At 45.7% G+C, this 17,759-nt stretch overlaps 1 protein-coding gene across 1 annotated transcript in view; it reads left to right on the top strand.

The window, feature by feature from the left end:
- CLASP1 (cytoplasmic linker associated protein 1) overlaps nt 1-17,759 on the top strand; it is a 170,694-nt gene continuing 152,935 nt past the window's right edge. The window contains exons 1-2 of the mRNA XM_064718115.1: nt 1-129; nt 11,513-11,987. Coding sequence (XP_064574185.1) covers nt 11,793-11,987 — 195 coding nt within the window. The 5' untranslated portion in view covers nt 1-129; nt 11,513-11,792. The remainder of the gene's footprint in view (nt 130-11,512; nt 11,988-17,759) is intronic.

The raw sequence follows: 17,759 nt of genomic DNA, 5'->3' as shown, positions 1-17,759 counted from the left end.
TTCCCGTGGTCAGCGGGGCGCGCGCGCGGCCATGGAGCGGAGCGGGCGCCGCCGCCGCCGGCACTGAGGGAGGGAGACGCGAGAGGGAGAAGGGAGCGCGTCCGCCCGGCCCCCGCCCCCGCCCCGCAGGTACCGCCCGCGCCCGCACCGCGGGGGCGCCGCGGGGAGACGCGCGGCCGGGGGGCTTTGTGTGCGGTGCCGCCGCCGGGTGACCGCGGGGAGCGCGGTTCGGGGCGGGGCCGAGCCGCCCGCGGTACCGGCCGGGAGCAGCGCGGTGCCGGCTCTCGCAGCGGCGCGGTTCGGGAAGGGCAAGGGAGGGCGGTCCGGTGGGACCAGGGCTGCCGGGGCCTGGAGCGGGGCCGCCCCTCGGCCCCCCGCCCTGGGGCCGCCGAGCACCGCCGGTGCCGGGGCCGCGTCAGAGCCGGGCTCTGCTGGAACGGACGGCTCGGGAGCGGAGAAAGGTGCGGCCGCTGTGCCGGCGGCGCGGGGCTTCGCTAACGCTTGGGGCTGCTGCGCTCCCGGAGCATCGTGTGGGTTGGGTGGGTTCGGCCCTTGTGCTTGGCCCCTTTGTGCACGTGCCGAGCTCCGCTTCGCTCGTTTCTGGCAGCGTTTTCAATGGAAGTTGGGTCAGAACTGTGAGTTTGTGCGAAGGGCTGGGTTGGTCGTTAGGCAAATCCTGCAGAAATGCTTCAAGAGAGATTCTAAGTCCGAGTAAATAATATGTAATTGTGCATGCTACAGGCCTGTGTGGGCTCTGCCTAAGGTATTTTTAATGTTATATGTCTGAAGATACTGGTGCGGAAGAGAAAGGCTGCCTCCTGCCCCAGTACCCCGCACAGCTGCTTGAGAAGGATGTGGGAAACTGAGGTAGGATAACAGGCTCAGGGCTGTCTGAGAAGCACAGAGGCTCCTCAGGTGTGTGGGTTGTCCTGACCAATAGATCTCTCTGCCCCATGTGGAATTGCTTCACAAGTCAGTGTTCAGTAAAGAAGTCTGGGGTTAAGTAAAGTAGCATGTGCCGTGCCATGCCAGTGTTAAGAGGGCAGGGTTGTGGTCTCCAGCCCAGCACTTGTGCCAGCATCAGAGACGAATGTCTTAGTCCAGTTTGTTGCTGAGCAGTGTAGCCCATTTCTCTGCGTCCTTTGAGCTGTTGCATCTCTGTTCTCTGCTCCTCTTGATGCTCCCTGGGCACCTTTGAGGACAAATCAAAGTATTGTCACTTGACACCTGGAGAGAGATCCATCATTCAGATCAGTAGTGCTTGGATAGTTCTCGGAAGGTGTTGGAAGTGCAAGTGTTTGTTTCCATGTGGGATTCTGAATTAGATTTAAGAGTTTTGCAGCTGGAGAAGGGATGTTTGAGAACTTGCAAGAGGAGTCAGCTTTCTCTTGAGTAAAGGACTACACCCAAGTGCAGAGTGGAGCTGCAGTGCTGTCATATCCAGGGTCTTCCTTGTCGTGGCAACACAGCCTGCTGTGTGGAGCAAGCCTTTGTGCTGCATTCCTGGGCTTGGCAAAGTCGAGCCTTTGCTTGTTTTCCCTGTTGAGCCCTGTCAGTGGGACTGACGCCTGGAAGTTACGAGAGGGACAGAGCAATGACATGTCACCAGGGGTGATTCTCTCTGTTTCATAGTCTCACTTGCCTAATTCTTTATTTAATTGTTGCCAACATAAATAGATTTTTTTCATACTGATGCCTGCAACATTCCTATGAAGTCCTTATAATTTGTCAAGCAGCTTCAAAACTTTCTGTTTCAAGAGGAAAAATGCCATGGCATTATACACTTCAGCCTTGCTTCACTTAGCTGATAACAAGTGCTGTTAAAAGTGATAGAGCAGCAGATTTTGGAAGTGGAAATGTTTCTGTAGTTCACGTGATGTTCCCAGAAGTACAGCTGGAGAGAGTGCCTGTGTTTGAATGAGTTGGTCCTCCAGGCATCTTTGAAGTTCTGTGGGGATCTTGAATCTGTGCTACAGCTTAGGTATTAAGAAAACCATGTATCTAAACAGCAAAAGTCCAACTGAAATGAAATTTCTCTGTTTCTCCCATATTAATCAATCCTTCTCTGTCCATCAAGCAGTTTGGTCAGGGCACTTGGATGTTAAGAGGATGAGAGTTGACAGCAAGTCTGGCCACTGTAGTGGTTTACAACATCACAGAGGAGGATGGGGGCAAGATGTCCTCTACAGAGGAGCCCTCAACAGCCTTTGTGTCAGGGGCAGGTCAGAAAATGTTTCAGGAGGCTGGACATGAAATGTTCAGAGGGATAAAGTAGTGACCTTCCTTGCATGTACCTCACAATTTCAACATACACGTGGATTTCTGTGGGAGTAGTGTGGCTTTGAAGCCTGTGGACTGCCATTACAGGTCCCTTCTGGCCTCAGATGACTTTGGATCAGGCTCATGTGTCACTGAGTGTCTCATTAGCTCAGCCTTGCCTAGACTAGGGCTGGAAATCTCGGTGGTGTCCCTGGCTGGGGCTTGCTGCTGTTTGTGCCTCCTTGGCTGGCACTTGTAATTGAAGCTTCTCCTGGACTGTGACAGTGCCAGCACACCTTGGAGCAGTGATTGCCAGCGCAGTGGAGAAAATGCTGGCAAGTGTAGAAAGGTCTGTCACCTCAACAAGTAAAATAGACTGTCCATGTCTATTAATTTCTTCAGACTGTGACTTGAGTAAATTCTGAGCAGTCTGACTGTGAGGAAAGGGGTTTGCTTTTTTCCTTGATGAAGGTTGATGTGACAGTGATGTGCAGCTTTAGCTTTACCTTGCTGTTTGATGGTGTCCTCTTCATGTTGTGCTTTGCTCAGTTGTTCCATTTCCATCACACTGTACAGTGTTGAAGCTTGCATTACTGTTTCTTCAGAGCTCATTCAGTGGTTTGGATCTTGTCCATTGCACCAACCTGTTACCAGTTCTCAAAGCTGTGTGAAAGCATGATGTGAGCTGTTTGTGAGCTTTGCACAGTGGCATTCTGAGGAGCTGAGCACATACATGTTCCTTGGCATTCTGCACTAGCTCTGTCATACATGGGAGAGTTCACTTTCTCCTCTCTTCGGGAGCATTTAGCACTCTTGCACCTGGAAAAAAAAGCCACACCACAAAACCCAAATGAACTGCATGGAGTTGTAACTGTTCAAGTTGTAGAAGGGCAATAAATGGGTTTTGTTGGAGAGGTTGCAGGTGCTCCCCAAGAGATTTGATTCCAGTTCATGGTTAGTGTTTGAGTTCATCTGGCTTCCTGTCTTGCCCCTTAATCAAATCTCTACACATTTGGCTCTGCAGGGAGGGAGATGCCCATTCTGCATCCAGAAATAAGTATGCCAAGCAGGAGCCACAAAATTAATTATTAGGGAAGCGTCATCATCATTAGTTTATTGTGAGTGGGAAGATTTAAAAATCTCTAATTTGTTTCCACTGCCGGCAGGATAACAGACTAAACAGCCTAACCAGGCCAGTCCCTGATGCAGTGTGTCAGTATTTCAGGCTTAGTCTGTAGCCCTTTCTTTACATCTTGTGTAGATACTTCTGATTCCAAGATACTTCAGAAAGCCAAATTGAACCAACAGTAATTTGCTGAGGCAGAGATCTGATCAAAATAAAGTCAAATTTTGACAGGTGTTTCAAAGTGCTGCTGAGCAGAAGGGAGGAATTGCAGGTGTGTCTCTGCCTGTTACATGCAGGTGGTTTCATAGGCCAGAAACTCCCTTAACTGTTGCTAGGGCTCAGCCCAATTCATGGTACTGTCAAATAAAACCTCCCTCTGCTCCTCCATGTCCTGTGTTTCCTCCACCCAGTGTTTTATACACCTCAGAGTGTCATGGTGGCTTTCTGCACTCCCCTGCAGTCTGTGCTGAGGGATTTCTTTGGCAGCCCCTTCTGTGCAGTTGCAAGTGCCAGGCTGAGTGGGATCTGCTGATGCCTGAGTGTGAGGGCAGCCCTCCTTCCCCCCCTGGAGCTGCCCTGGTTCTGGGTGCTGCCTTCTGCACCCCAGCCCATCAGCAGCTGGAATCCTGCTGCTGCTGCTGAGTTCTCCTCTCTCTGGCCAGGAGTTCCCATGGCAGCCCTGGGGAACAGGGGTAGGCAAAGACCTCTGTTTTGCCATGCAGAGAATTGTGCTTAGAATCATGGAAGAGAGATAGAGAGATGGGCATTAGCTGGGAAGCCTGAAATGAGACCAAGAAAATAACCTTTTTCTGAAACTGTGGGCTTGTAAACTGCTGCTGTTGCACCCCACAGCCAGTGTCCCTTGAGGGCTTGCACCCAAGGTTTGATCTTCTGTATGATTTTCCTGTTCCAACCTGTCATTTTACTAAAAGCACTTGTCTCTCAAGTACTTCCTTCCAGGGTAGTTCTGGCTTGGACTTTCACACAAAAACTGACTTCTGTGTCACTGACCACTTATATATCAATAGGAGCAGCAAGGTCCTGGATGACTGGAGTAAGAAATTCATGTCAAACCCACTGCTCTCTTTAAAATTCAGTTATATGAATCTTATGTGATGTATTGGTTTTTTCTTTTCCCAAGGTGTTATCTCACCCTCAGTTACCACTGCCACTGGAGACTTACTTTAGAGTGACTCTGGGAAAGGCACTGAATTCCTGTACCTGCCTGTAAAATAGGAAGGTGGTATTACATTACTTTTTTCTTCAAGTACACAAAGTAGATGCTTTCCATCTTCAGGACTGCCTAAACTAGTAATCTTGGCCTGAGGGACTTAATAATTCACAATGCAAAGAGAAATTAGAAGATTCAGATGTTCTGTGAAGGCACTTGTGCCAGCAAACTGCAAGTGATGATGGGTCACTGCTCCAATTCTCAGTAGTGTTCTACTTCCAAACCTTGCTAAGCATTTTGCCCACAAGGCTACAGGTGAAAGTCTATCCTTCCTTTGTTTTTTCCAGATGATCCCATATTGCTGCTGGATTCTGGAGGAGAGGGTTAAGATGTGGCTGGAAAATTCTGTCCTGCTCTCCTAGGTGCTGCAAAAAGGGGGCTGATGACACTTCCATTCTTCTGGGCTGTCAGGCATCCCCCTGGAGGGAACCCTGTGCACCCTTGGCTGGATCACCGTGCAGAGCCAGTGCTGGATGTTTGTGTGCCAGGGTCCCACAGTGTCAGAGCTGCAGGCTCTGAGATAAGGTTAGATCTCTAGAGTAAAACACAGGGAGGATATTTTCTTACACATAAACTCAAAACTCGAGAATTATTCACAGAATTAAGTGTCATGATGATAGTCCCCCCCCCCCCACTGGTCCCACAGGCCCCTAGGAAGTTGCTTGTAGTAAATTTCCTTGGAACCATGAACTGAGATGGCTGCAAGAGGGAGTCCATGGAGAGGAGCTCCTGCCATTGTAGGATTTTGAGCTGTGTCTTGGCACTTGAATTGTTAAAAAGGAAGGAGACCTTGAAAGCTCATTCTAGACTTGTCCTTGTCTCAGACAAAGTTAAAACCAAACTAATTTCAGAGAGGGTTGTATTAGGAAAACAAAAGATGTTAAAGCTCATCTCATTTTCTACCCCACTCTGGAAGGGTTACTCCAGTCTGCAAAGTGGTTTCATTAGTGTAGGATATTGGAGTCACATTGAGGTGACCTGTGACTTGTCTTGATTCGCTGCAGCTTCATTACTGAGGAGATTTTTCTGAAGATTGTTGCATTGCTGAAATTGGTAGCTCTGTGTGAGGTGTTCAGTTACCCAGGCAGCAATGTAAACCCTTAGTGGAGGCATAAGAATTTCTGTTATCTGAAGCTTATCTCTCATTTTACCCAGGCTAAGTAATGCAACTTTCACAGCCAGCATCTGGCCTGGAAGGCCATGGTTAGCTTAAGCCCTGGAAATCTTTCAGCTGTCTTCATTCTAGAGATCTGCTTCAGTTTTCCTGATGGCAGTGGAGCTGTGCCCTGCTGCAGGTTGGTCACTGTCTGTACTTTTGAAGATGAGCCCCTGAACAGACTGCAGGTAAGTTTGAAGACCAGCCAGTATTTAGCAGAGTCCTAGGAAGCCTTCGGCCAGACCTGGCTCTTCTAAGGATAGGCTGCCTGCAGCAGTAGAATTTTACACTGCTTTAGTGCAGCTGGTGCTGCGGGAAAACAAAGAAACCCTCCTTGGAAGACCTTCCTGAAAGCAACTGCATCCATCTGGGCAGTGCTTTGCTTCTCAGCGAGGTTGGACTGAAGTGGTGGCACTGGCGCTGTCTGAGGACAGTTAAAAGTTACTGGATGGGGCGTGGAAGGAGCGCATCAGGTGCCACCAGAGACACTTGGTACAGGCAGATAAGCACGGGGCTGTCCCACAGCTAATTAGAAAAGCATGAGTTGTCAGTCTGGAAATCTAAGATGCCATCTTTGGATTAGGGGGAGGCTCAAGTACAGGGCAACCCTAATTACTGATTTAAAACAGTCACAGTGATTGTGTAATACTCCCTGTCACTAAAGAAACATTATTACCTTCTCATGGATACAGGTGAACAATGGGGAGAGCCCAGCTGTCAGTTGCTCGGTGGGTGTTTCCTACAACTCCCTTTGGCTCCAGAAAAATGTTGCTTTCTTCTTCAAGTAGGACACTTGATGTGGTACTTGCCACCTCCTTGTCTCAGAGTTTGAACGAGTAGGAGCACTTTGAGCTGCTTTGTTCACGGCTGCTTGCACACCCGAGGGAAGATTGGGTTTGATTGCGTGCTGGTGATTGTAATGCTGTAGAGGCCTAACACCAGTCCCCTCTGGGGAGGGCATAGCTGTACTGGTGGAAGCAAAAATAGAGAAGTGGACAGAGGGCTGAGAACTTCCACGCTGCAGAGCTGCAATTTGACACTGCCTTGCTGATGAGATCCCCACTTAGTCTTTGCACCACATGGTTTCCACATGCTGTTCTAAGTGCTCTGAATTTCTTGCCCAAGGGGGCTTGGCTGGCAAAACAAGTTAGTTGTGTGTTTACACTGCCCACCTTGCAGAAGTGGTGAGCTACTGCAGGTTGGGTGCCTGGTTGCTTTTACATTTGAAAAAATTGTTCCATTTGGCTAGGGTGGAGATCTGAAGGATCAGAGTTGAGTTGTTGACAGAGGTCTGTTGAATATACCTTAAACTAATTTTAAACTGAAGTGACTGTGCAATTAGGTCCTGAGACTTGTGAAGAAGGAGACTTGTTGGTACCATTGTGTTGCTGTGTTATTTCTACAGATGTTGGGCTACAGCTAACCATGTACACAAAAAATAAAAGGCACCAAAGGAGTGTGGTCATGTTTACAGGTTGGTTACAAATGAAGCTCGCTGGCTGGAAGTTGAGAGATACCTTCAGGAAGATGACTGGTTACTGAGTGGTGCTGGCTCTTGCCTCTAGTGACTGTGAGTGGCAGCAAGAGGCTTGTCTGCAAGCTTGTGTTGGAGCAGTTGTGTTGGAACAGTTGTCTGGGGATGTTATGGACTGCACTGACTTTTTGGCAAGTGAAGATGACAGTGGAACATGACAAAGATGATAACCTGATGTCTAGAGCAGAAGAGAGTAGAACATAATTTTTAAAGTCAAATAGTTCTATTGGAAGAACTCCCAAGGATAGGCAGGACACCAAGACAGTAGTAGTGCATTCTTTATGTGCTTCAGGTTCCCTTCCTTGCAAGAGAAAGAAGATTCAGAATTTCCTGTGAAGTTTCCTAACATAAAATCTAACTTGAGAATTGCAAATCATGCACTTTCACTTAGTCTGAGGTGGTGTTCTCCTAAGTGCTGAAAAAAATTCATTGTCTTAGGTACCCAGTTTAATATTGCCATAGCATCTTAGGTAACAAGTATTTCCTTATTAGTGCTTGGATTAATTTATTCTATGTGTTGAGCAGTTGCTTTACTGTAAATAGTATCAGCTTTTATGCTATTATGATGGTAGTATCTAAGCTGAGTAACTTTGGGCTGTTTGATCTTTGTCAGCTTTCCCCTTTAAATTCATTATTTTGAGCTCCAAAGTGGCATTAAACATAAACCTTTGTATAGTGGCTTTCTGCTGGATAGCTGTTGATGGAAAAATTGGGTGTTGTGAAGCACTTAGTTTTGATGGCTGATTAGTGAAACAAAGCACTCTTTTTCAATGACAGAATTGGGGTAGCTTTTTCTCTTGGATTATTTTGTCTGTGTGTTGAGCCTAGCCTGTCTCTTTGAGGTCAGACTGCAGGGCTTGGGGGGATTGGAGCAAACCCTTGCTCTGGAGCTTATACTGGCAACCCTTCTCAAAACTTGGGGAACTCCAAACACAAGACCTGTGCCACTGAGTTATTAATTTTGAGTTCTGCATGACTGTTCTTCTGTAGGAAGAGGTTGTACTCAACATCCCAGTCCAAAGTCGTTTATGTCTTGTAACGTTGGCTACCCAAAAGTCCAGGAGTGGATCTCTGGGGCTGACAACTGTGGCTTGGTGGTTTTCAAAACTCATGTGGGGAGCATCTGCCCAGGTGATTGCAGACTTGGTGAGATGCAGCAGCTTCATTGTCTGGCAGGTTAGCTTTTTTGTCAGCGTGGGTCTTGTTTTTCTCAGGTGGTTTTTTTTTCCACTTCCTCCTTTTGGGAAGAGGGGAGTCAACAGACTTCCTAACATGTGTAGGATAGCTTTTTTTTTCAGAAAAGTGCTACTTAAACATCTGTTAGTTGGTAGATGCAAGCCACATTGAGCTTTTCCTCTTGGTTTCCTATTAATGTTTTCCCCAGGATTCAAAGATATTTCTGGCTCTTCTTCCCCATATGCATTTGATAGTGGTACCGTAATGTATAGTGGATCTTCTTTAGACTGCAGTCCTCAAGGTTGTGACACGAATTTGTTCTGTAGTGCACCAAGATTTTTGCCCTATGCCTTTCTTCATGTGTTTAATAAGCAAGGAAAGTGGAGAGAAATTTATTTACGTTCGTTTGCTTTAAAGATTGTTTCTGTGCTTATAAGTCTCCATAGGCAGAGACTTACAAACTCTTTAATGAAAACCACATAGAAGGCAGACCTGAAGCTTTGAATGCTCATTTCTCATGGCAGATTGGCCAGCTAATTGTTACTGGACGTGTTGGGACATGCCTCCGTGTGATGTTAATAAAAAATGGCTATTTTGTGGCAACTAGCACTCATTCACACCCTTCTGTAATCTGAATTTTCAAGTTTAAGCAAGTTCTAAATTTCCATTTTAAAAGCATTTAGACTTTCTTCACTATGTATGCAGTTTAACAGAAGAGTCCCTTTTTGAACATGTGTGCAGCTTCTGGAGTCCAGAAACAAACTGCCCAGCTAACTTGGAGGGTTTCAGCTAGAATGTGGTAGCAGTTTAATGCCAGTTCGCTGTTCCTTCTCCAGTAGCTCCATGCTAGAGAGGTGTCCAGTGAAATGTTTCTCTGCTATGTGACAATCCATCCCCTGGGTATTTAGATGCTGTGTGTAAGACTGTCTCCCTTAAGTGGAGTGTCTGCAGCGAGGAGCGAGGCCAGCCTGTGCTAGAGGGCAGGGCAGGGGCCAGTATTCAAAGCTGCAGGGAGACCTGAATGAGAGCATCTGCTGTGCCTGTACAATTGTGGAAGTGGCTCTGGTTTTGTGCCTGTGCTGCCATGGAGTGAGTGCCATGTCATGAACCATTTTTGGTTGAGGGTGGGAAAGCTCAGAGTGCTTCTTTCAGATTTGGTGCTAAATTGACCAAGTGAGAAACTGTAGCATCAGTAGAAACTGCAATAAAAAGGCAATGCTTCCTTCTAGTTTGGAACTTTCTTTTAGAAGAAAAAAGGTGTTAAGAGCACTGATTGGAAGGGGTGTTGACAGTCTTAGTATTTAAAATCAAATCCCTCCTGAGGTGATTTGAACCAAGATGGTGGGAATTCTGTGTGTCTTTGAGATGGTTTAGATTGGGGTTAGGGGTCACAAGCAGTGATCTGGCACAGCCCTAATTCAAAGCTCGAGGTGCTGTGTGTGCAGCAGCAGCCAAGGCTTCCCTCCTGCTCTGGGGATGAGGTTTTGCTGACAAGGAGGGAGCTTAGTGTACAAATACACAATCCCTTCTGGCTGAGGGTAGGATTTGCCTGGCAGTTGGTTGAAGTGAGTCCTTTGGTTTACTGAACCAGTTTTGATGCCCGTCACCAGCAGGGATTTGAAGTGCCAGGAATGGAGGGAGCACTCTGGTGACTCCTGCACAAGCAGTGTGGGAAGCTGGGATGTGTGGTTGTAGGGTTGGGGAAGCTGAGGCCCTCAGAGCTGAGTATAGATGCTGTGCTGGTGGTGGTGAGATGTGGCCAGGGAGGATGGGGTGAGGTAATGAACTGAATACCTGCTGTGCAAAGGGTGCTTTTGTTTCCAGGCTGGGGTTCCTGTGTGCATCTCATCTGCTGACAGGTCCATTTTGCCTTATTAAGACCTTTTTGAAGGCTTTATTTGCTCAATCAGAAGGTATTTATTTGCTGCCCCTGTGCTTCCAATTAGCGAATTTATGCTTCCTTCCAGTTGTTTATTGAACCAGGTGTCCGCTGCACAACCTCTTCCCTTACTCTGAGCTTGACCTGCTTTCCTCATGTTGGTGGAAAAAGTAGGGCAGATTTCTAGCTTTGGGTATTATTAGCCAGGAAACAAAAAGACACCCTGGGTTTTTATCACCCACTTCCTAAAAGAGCTAACCTGTGATGAGGGAGTGCTTCAGGAAGCACTGTGGTGGTGATGCCAGGAACCCTGTCTGTGGGAAGGTGGAGGACAGGCCCTTAGTCTGGTCCCTGGCTGCCTGGAGGGATTAATTTGGCTGCAGATGGAGGGACAAAAAGAATCACTAATGAAGGGGACAAGAGAGTTCCTAGGGTTCAAGAACATAAACAGAGCCCTAATATACAGTTTTGTTTTTTTTTTTTCATAAGCCAAATGCTTCTAAGGTGATGCTGAGCCTCAGAGTGGCAGCAAAGTTCAGCCTGACCTCCCTTGTGTGTGGCCTTGGCTGTCAGAACTGCATTTAGAGTGTGCCAGTGAGTGCTGTTTCCTGGACGTGTGTAGTTGGGATGTAACAGAATTCACCCTGGAAACAGCTTGAGCACCTAGTTTTTGAAAACTGATCATTGTGCATTCCTGGAGCCCTGTGTTAGTGCTTTGTCCTGCTGACCAGCTGATGACATTGATTGCTGAAGGCCAACAGTCAAAACAGGATCCAGACCTCTTCCTGCTTTCACTTAAAGTAGAGAGGTTTTCCTGGCGACCTGCTTAAGGATTTTGTCTCCACCTTTTGGGGTGGATGGTGGCAGTTGCAATAATACTGATTATTAATCAGCTGTTACTTTAAGCCACAAATTTACTGTCTGTCACTAAAACTTCAGGGAACTGATGGGTAACTGCTATTGTAAAGAATAAGGTTTTTGTCCTGACCTACCTTGTTTGATTCCTTAAAATAGACCAGTGCTGCTCGTATCTGAGTTACACAGCTTCACAGCTGTATGTGAATAACCTATTTTGTGACATGCTTTCAATCTCTTTTTTTCTCTCCAGTCTTAATTTAACCTATAATACTGTTCTTTTTCATTTCTTTCAGAATGGACTGCTGAATTGGGATTTATTGCAGACTCAACTGTACAGCGCTGCTCATTGCTTCATCTATTACCAGTTATTTAAATTGGACTTTTAATATCCTGCCAGCTGCTGTCCACACACACATGGTGCATTGTTGCCATTCTCAGAATTGCATCTTTGAAACCCAGGCCCTCAGTAACCTTCACAGAAGAAAGAGGCGACCTCCTGCGTGCGTTTGTAGAGGGAGTTTTTGGCCCTGCTGCCCTCTGGCTTTCTGGCTGCTGCTGGATTTCTGAGACACTATGGAGCCCAGCATGGAGTACTGCTTAGCACAGGTGCTGCAGAAGGATGTTGGAAAAAGACTTCAGGTTGGCCAGGAATTGATAGACTATTTCTCAGATAAACAGAAGTCAGCTGATCTTGAACATGATCAGACTATGCTGGATAAAATGGTTGATGGACTGGCCACTTCTTGGGTAAATTCCAGCAATTATAAGGTAAGTAAGACTTTGTCATGTGGAATGTGATTACTGTCAGAAGTGTCGATGGCAAATGCTACTTGATCTAAAAGAAAGCTGTATAGTAGACATTCTATGACACTGTTCTGTAAGCTGGTAATTCGACTGAAGCAGTGATTGTTGTTCCATATCCTGGTAGCTGATAGCTGCTATGATATCAAGGACTCAAGGCAGTAGGAATTCAGTGAATGGTGTTTGAAGCACAAGTGGATTTACGTTTGGTGTTCATAGTTTGTGATATCCTGGTTTCTTTGTATACTTTGTTAGCTGGTGCCATGCTTTGATCATCCCAATAGTTTAGCAGTGTTCATGATTTTCTGCCATACTAAAAGGTTTAGCAATCTGAAAAAAGCATATATGAACTGTATTTGTTTTCACTGGCATTAAATCTTGCTAGACTTTTGCTGTTTTGTGTGGGCAGCATAGTTGATGAACCGTGCTTAGCTCAAGAAAGATAACGTGTGTGTGTGTGTCTTCTTTGGAATTTGACAATGTTGAGATGAGTTGGTAGGACATGGAACTCCAGTGCCTTGTTATCCCTGCCATGTTATTTCATTTCCCTTCAGATTTAATGAGGAAGTCCTACCACAGCCAAGTACTGTGGGAATGGAGAGGCATTCTCAGCTGTGACTTGGAAAACTCTTGTCCTGGTCTGTTCATGAGGCTCTCTGAAAAGTCTAATGAAGTACTGAAGCTGTTGTATGGGATGTAATAATGTTCCTTTTTGTTAAGTGGTGGGGAATCTCAGAGTAAAGGTTCCTACAGCTGGGCCTAAAGATGGGGGTTGTACTGAAGTTCACACCTGTAGAAGTGAAAGTGGGACTGGCTGTGTAGGTTGTGAGTGCTCTGGAGCTCAGCATATTTAATTAAAATTATTTTTAACAGAAATTTTGATTGGGAGGTGGTTGTGGCATTGCAGAGTGTTCTGCACAACTGCATTTCTTTCTTTTCATTTTTGTCAACAAGCAGCTGTTGTAGAAGCTGTTTGGCATGTAGGAGAAAAAAAACCCCAAAAACTAGAAATACTATCACCCAACCACCAAAGCTAATATGGTCTCAATAGAGAATCTGTTCTGGTGGAACAAATAAAGGAATATTTAGCTTGCTGTTGTGAACAAGCAGCGTACATATAATCTTCTGAGAGTATTACATATTCTTACTGCCCCTTTTCTTGCTAACTGGCTTTTTCTTACAAACTTCCATGATTCTCAGTGGAAGAGTAACCCAAGCACAGTGAAACTGAAATTTTTACGGGATGTTGCATGGATTTCATGAAGTGATGTAGATCATAGAGCTGTGCAGTGCTTTGCAATCCCAGTATTGCACTTAGTTTGCAGAATTTCTATTCAGATAACTTGCTCTCTTCCCAATCTTTTGTCTGTTGAACTACATGCTTATAATGATCTCTGTGGTATTCATTTTCCAGTAACAAACTGGTGGCACTTCTGTACTGTAGTGACTCTGTTCCAGAACTCATGCTGCTGAGCTGGCTGTTCATTAATGTGTGTGTTCTATAGATAGCATTTGCTGTGATTAATAAGTTCTAGTAAGCATAACAGAGACATGTCTCAGATGTCTGGAGGGTGTTTTCTCAGTGAATGAGTACAGTAGGAGATGTGAAGCCTTTGAGTGGGGCAAATTGGCTATGAGAAGGTCAGTGGTGTGAAGTCTGCTTCAGGATCCAGCCAAGGCTCAGTGCCCCTCTTATGCCAGTCTCTTCCTTCTGTTTTAATGCCTGCATCTGCATTATCATTGCCTTTTTCCCTGACTGCTTGTGGGATAGGGGTTCAGAAGCTCAGCTTTGTCTGGTGTGAGAGCACAGGGGAGCTGGTGCCATCTGATCCAGTTCATGGATTAGTTTGTCAACTTTAGGAGTGAAAGGCTAAGCATCACTGCCCTAGGACAGCCATCTGGAGAGCTGAACTGCAGTGAGGGGTCTGCTCACAGTGGAAGAAGCTGAACATTTGTAGTCTGTTTCTCTTCTCACCTCAGAGTATCAGTTTAAAACAAAGATTGAGATCATCTGCATGATTTGAAATTTCCTAACACTTCACCAATAAAGTGTGTGTTCTCAGAATAAGACTGAGTGTGGATAACAAGAGCCATTATTCTGGACAGCATCCAGTGGATTCGTGGCTCCTGCCTGTCTAGGACTCCTCCAACTGAGCACTTGTGCTTATATGTTATCACCAAGGAAACATCAGTGGACCAGAGAAGAGGCATCTCAAAGGCAAACCAGTTTAGTTTGGGTTAAAAGGAGCTTGAACTGGTGATGAAATTGCAGCTTTACAGGAAGGGCCCAAGCTATCTCCCTCATTGGCATCCATGTCTGATCTGTTTATGTCATGTCCATCATTGACCTTTTTAGGCTTTGTTGGTTTTCTGTACATTGTTTTGATTTTCTCATTACACTACTTTGTGAAGTCCTTGACCTCAGCACCATGACTGCAGATAATGGAGTCTTTTTTTTCAAGATATTCCGGAAAAAAAAGAATGATGGAGGGCAGATATGTTTTTCTTTGGTTGGTGCTGTCTCAAGTCTGTTGAAAACAGCATGTGTAAAACAGTGAGGCCTAACATACTTCTGATAGCATTCAGTACTCTAAAACTCCTTAAAAAATCATCTTGTGACCTGATCACTGGTCCCTGCTTTGTAACAGACAGATGCCATAGGTGCAGAGGGCACCTGGATGGGTCAGGATGCTTTTCAAGTCAAGGAAACATAAAGGTGATTGTAAGAAACAAGGCACTGAAGTCCAGTGCAAAGCCATTTGCCTGTTTATGCTTGCTAGGAGTTGCTTGAACTGCACCTAACAGCCATTGCAGGCTTGAGCTTTCTCAGCAGTGCTTACAGGTGTTTAGAAGACATAAGAATGGTGCAGAGAGATAAGATGAATTCCCTTTGAGAGCTCTTACTCCTCTTTGGAGCACAGTTGCTTATAGCAGAGAGCCTGTGTTTGTGTGAGCACTAGGAGTTGTGGATTACACCAGTGAGGTTGGGCTGGGGAAGGTATTGCAGGATGCTTTAGGCCAAAGAGGAATTCTGCCTCTGGTCTGTTTCTTCATTTGTGCTTTGTTTGCCTGGTCTGTGCTGTTTCAGGATGGTGGTTCTGCTTGACTCCTTTTCTTCCCCTGCTAAGCATAAAAGAGAGTTGTTTTGCTGAGCTTTGAATCTCTGAACAATAACTAAGGCCTGTACAGAGCTGTCTGTCTTAAAACATAGGGCAAAACAGCAGAGCAGTGTCAGAGGCTTCAGCATGTCCTCTCAGGTTCCAGAATGCTGTGGCAAGGGGAGAGAGCTGAAATGTCAGTAATCCCCTGGTGAGCCATCTCGCTCTGAGCTGCTTCTGCAGCATTTAGTAATGCCGATGTTGAGTGTGCAGGGTCCCCTGGCTATCCGTGCCTGATGAGCCTTTCTCAATACCCAAAGCATGATGTAAATTAAGGTGTAATATAAACTAATATGTCCAGGATGTTAAAGTCATTTCAACCAGGATGCTATTCCAAGAGGTGAGCTGAGAGTGTTTGGCAGTGACCTTCTCTTGCCTGCTTCCCCTCAGCAGTATTGGGAGATGAGGTCTCTTGCACCACTTTCCCTGGGATGTGTTGCCTTTGCTGGTGGAGTTGAGGTTTCCAGTGGAAATAGCTCTTATTATTGCAGGGTTTTTTAGACAAACATCCAAGAGGGAGATTGGTGGTAACAGAGCCTTCAAACAGGTCAGGGTCCCACATACTGAAGAGAGATTCTATTCAGTGTTTTCACTTGTTGCAGAGTGGTAGGAGAGCCCAGCTTGAAGGGAAACTGGATGGAGGTTTGCAGTAAGGAATTGGATGCAGCTTTTTTTTTTTTTTTGTGCACTTTGACAAGTGATTTTTTGGCACTGCACTGCTCTCACTGGACAGGGTTTGCTTTCCAAGGAGGGTATCTCACCTTGCATGGAATGGTGCCCTTGTCCCAGGGCAGCCAGCTCTGTGTGAGGCTCTGTGCCCAGCAGCCTGTAGGGCTGGGTTTTGCCTCTGAGAGGCGAGTTAGGAGCTGACATGGTTAACAGACCCCCAGGTCTGAGGACACATCCACAGCCTCCTGCTGTGCTGGCAGGCTCAGTCTGTCAGGGCAGGGCTGTGTCCTGGGCTTTGTTTGTGTTCATGTATGCAGCACTTCGGATTTGATTTTAGTTCCCAGCTGATTTTGGTACTGAGAGAGACATCATTCTCTTTAAAGTAAAATGTAAGATGTTAACGAGCATTTTTTTTGATATGGTGAAATATTGCACAGATATTTTATTCCCCTGACAAAATTCCTAATAGCATTAGAGAAAGCAACCTTCCATTCTGATCTGTTTCTGAATATCAAGCATTACAAGAGCATGTTTCACTGAGCTGAAAAGAAATAAAACTTACATAAATTAGCTGGCTTTCTTAAACTGTGCATCGAATAATTTTTTTTGCTTGCTAATTGAGGGGTAGAACAGATGGTGCAGGCTTAGTTTAAAGTGACATCCATTAGAGTTACTTAAGCTGATGAATGGTTGTTCACTATAAGCATACATTTGTCCTCTATACCATGTTTATTTTGGTTGAAATTCGGTAGAAGAAATCCTGATTTAAGACATAATTATCATGCATGGTTATGGGTTGATATGATAATTTGGTGAGTGTGTTTTGTTGAGTATTTAATGCACGGAGGGAAAGGACTTCACCATCTGTGGAAGAAAAAGAGACTTGTAAAGGGTTTCCAAGCAGCTGCTGTTAGCTGCTGAGTTTTGAGCTGCTGGGGGTGCATGGAGATCAGTAATGTACACAGTCAGCTATTGCTTTCATCACTCTTTACCATGAAGCTGAAATTGCTAATAATGATGAATTAAATTAGTTTTGATGTACAAAAGACATGAGAAAGGGACAATGGAGGAAAAGTGATCTTGAGATCTGGACTGGAGAGTACAGCCCATTCCTTCCATATGCCCATATTGCAGAAGGGACTGTGGCAGAAACTGCTGTTGATGGCTTCCCTTGTGGGGAGAAGAGTTACCTTAGCAAGGGCTAAAGACTCATTCTGTTTGAGCTGCATTTGTGGAGTCTGCCCAGTCCTTATTTTTAGGCTTCTGTGCTGGCATGCTCCTAATAGGTGGGTTTTCCTGCCTTTAACTTATGGAAGAGCAGAGTTTGGGCTCCAGTTTCCTGTGGGCATTGATGTTCATTCCCAGTCCAGCTGATCAGTTGTTTTTTCTCTGTCTCTAATAGCTGGACCTGCATTGCCAGCACTTAACTGCTCTGTATGGCAATTTGATTGGATTATGGTGCAGCTCTTACCTCTCTGGTATCAGCAGTGTGGGGAGTGCCACAGAGGGTGCAGTGGAGAACAGAAGATTGTAGCAGCTGGAATAGATCAAATGCAGTGCTAGTTTCAGACCTTTGGATTCAGAGCAAGGGAAAAATGACCTGCTTTAGCAAGTCAGCATTTAGAATTCCCCTGTAGCTTTTTCTTCATACTTAAAAGGTGATAATGACTGGTGTAGCAGGAAGGATTGTCCTTTTCTGGCTGCAGTGGGAAGAACTCTAGTGGAGCAGTAATACTTTCTTTTTTATGCACAAAGTGCATGTGCTACTGGCTGCATAAAAAAAGGTTTGTGATCCTGAGCATGTTAAAGAACAGTCTCTCAGTTGTTTACCAAGGTATTACCAAATCAAATACAAATAATGAGAACCTACAGGATCCCAAGGGAACGTGCAGAGTGGAGACAGAGTGTTGAA

The sequence above is a fragment of the Zonotrichia leucophrys genome, chromosome 7, assembly GCF_028769735.1.
Source record: "Zonotrichia leucophrys gambelii isolate GWCS_2022_RI chromosome 7, RI_Zleu_2.0, whole genome shotgun sequence".
In the NCBI taxonomy this organism is placed as follows: domain Eukaryota; kingdom Metazoa; phylum Chordata; class Aves; order Passeriformes; family Passerellidae; genus Zonotrichia; species Zonotrichia leucophrys.
This window is presented reverse-complemented; position numbering and strand designations above follow the sequence as displayed.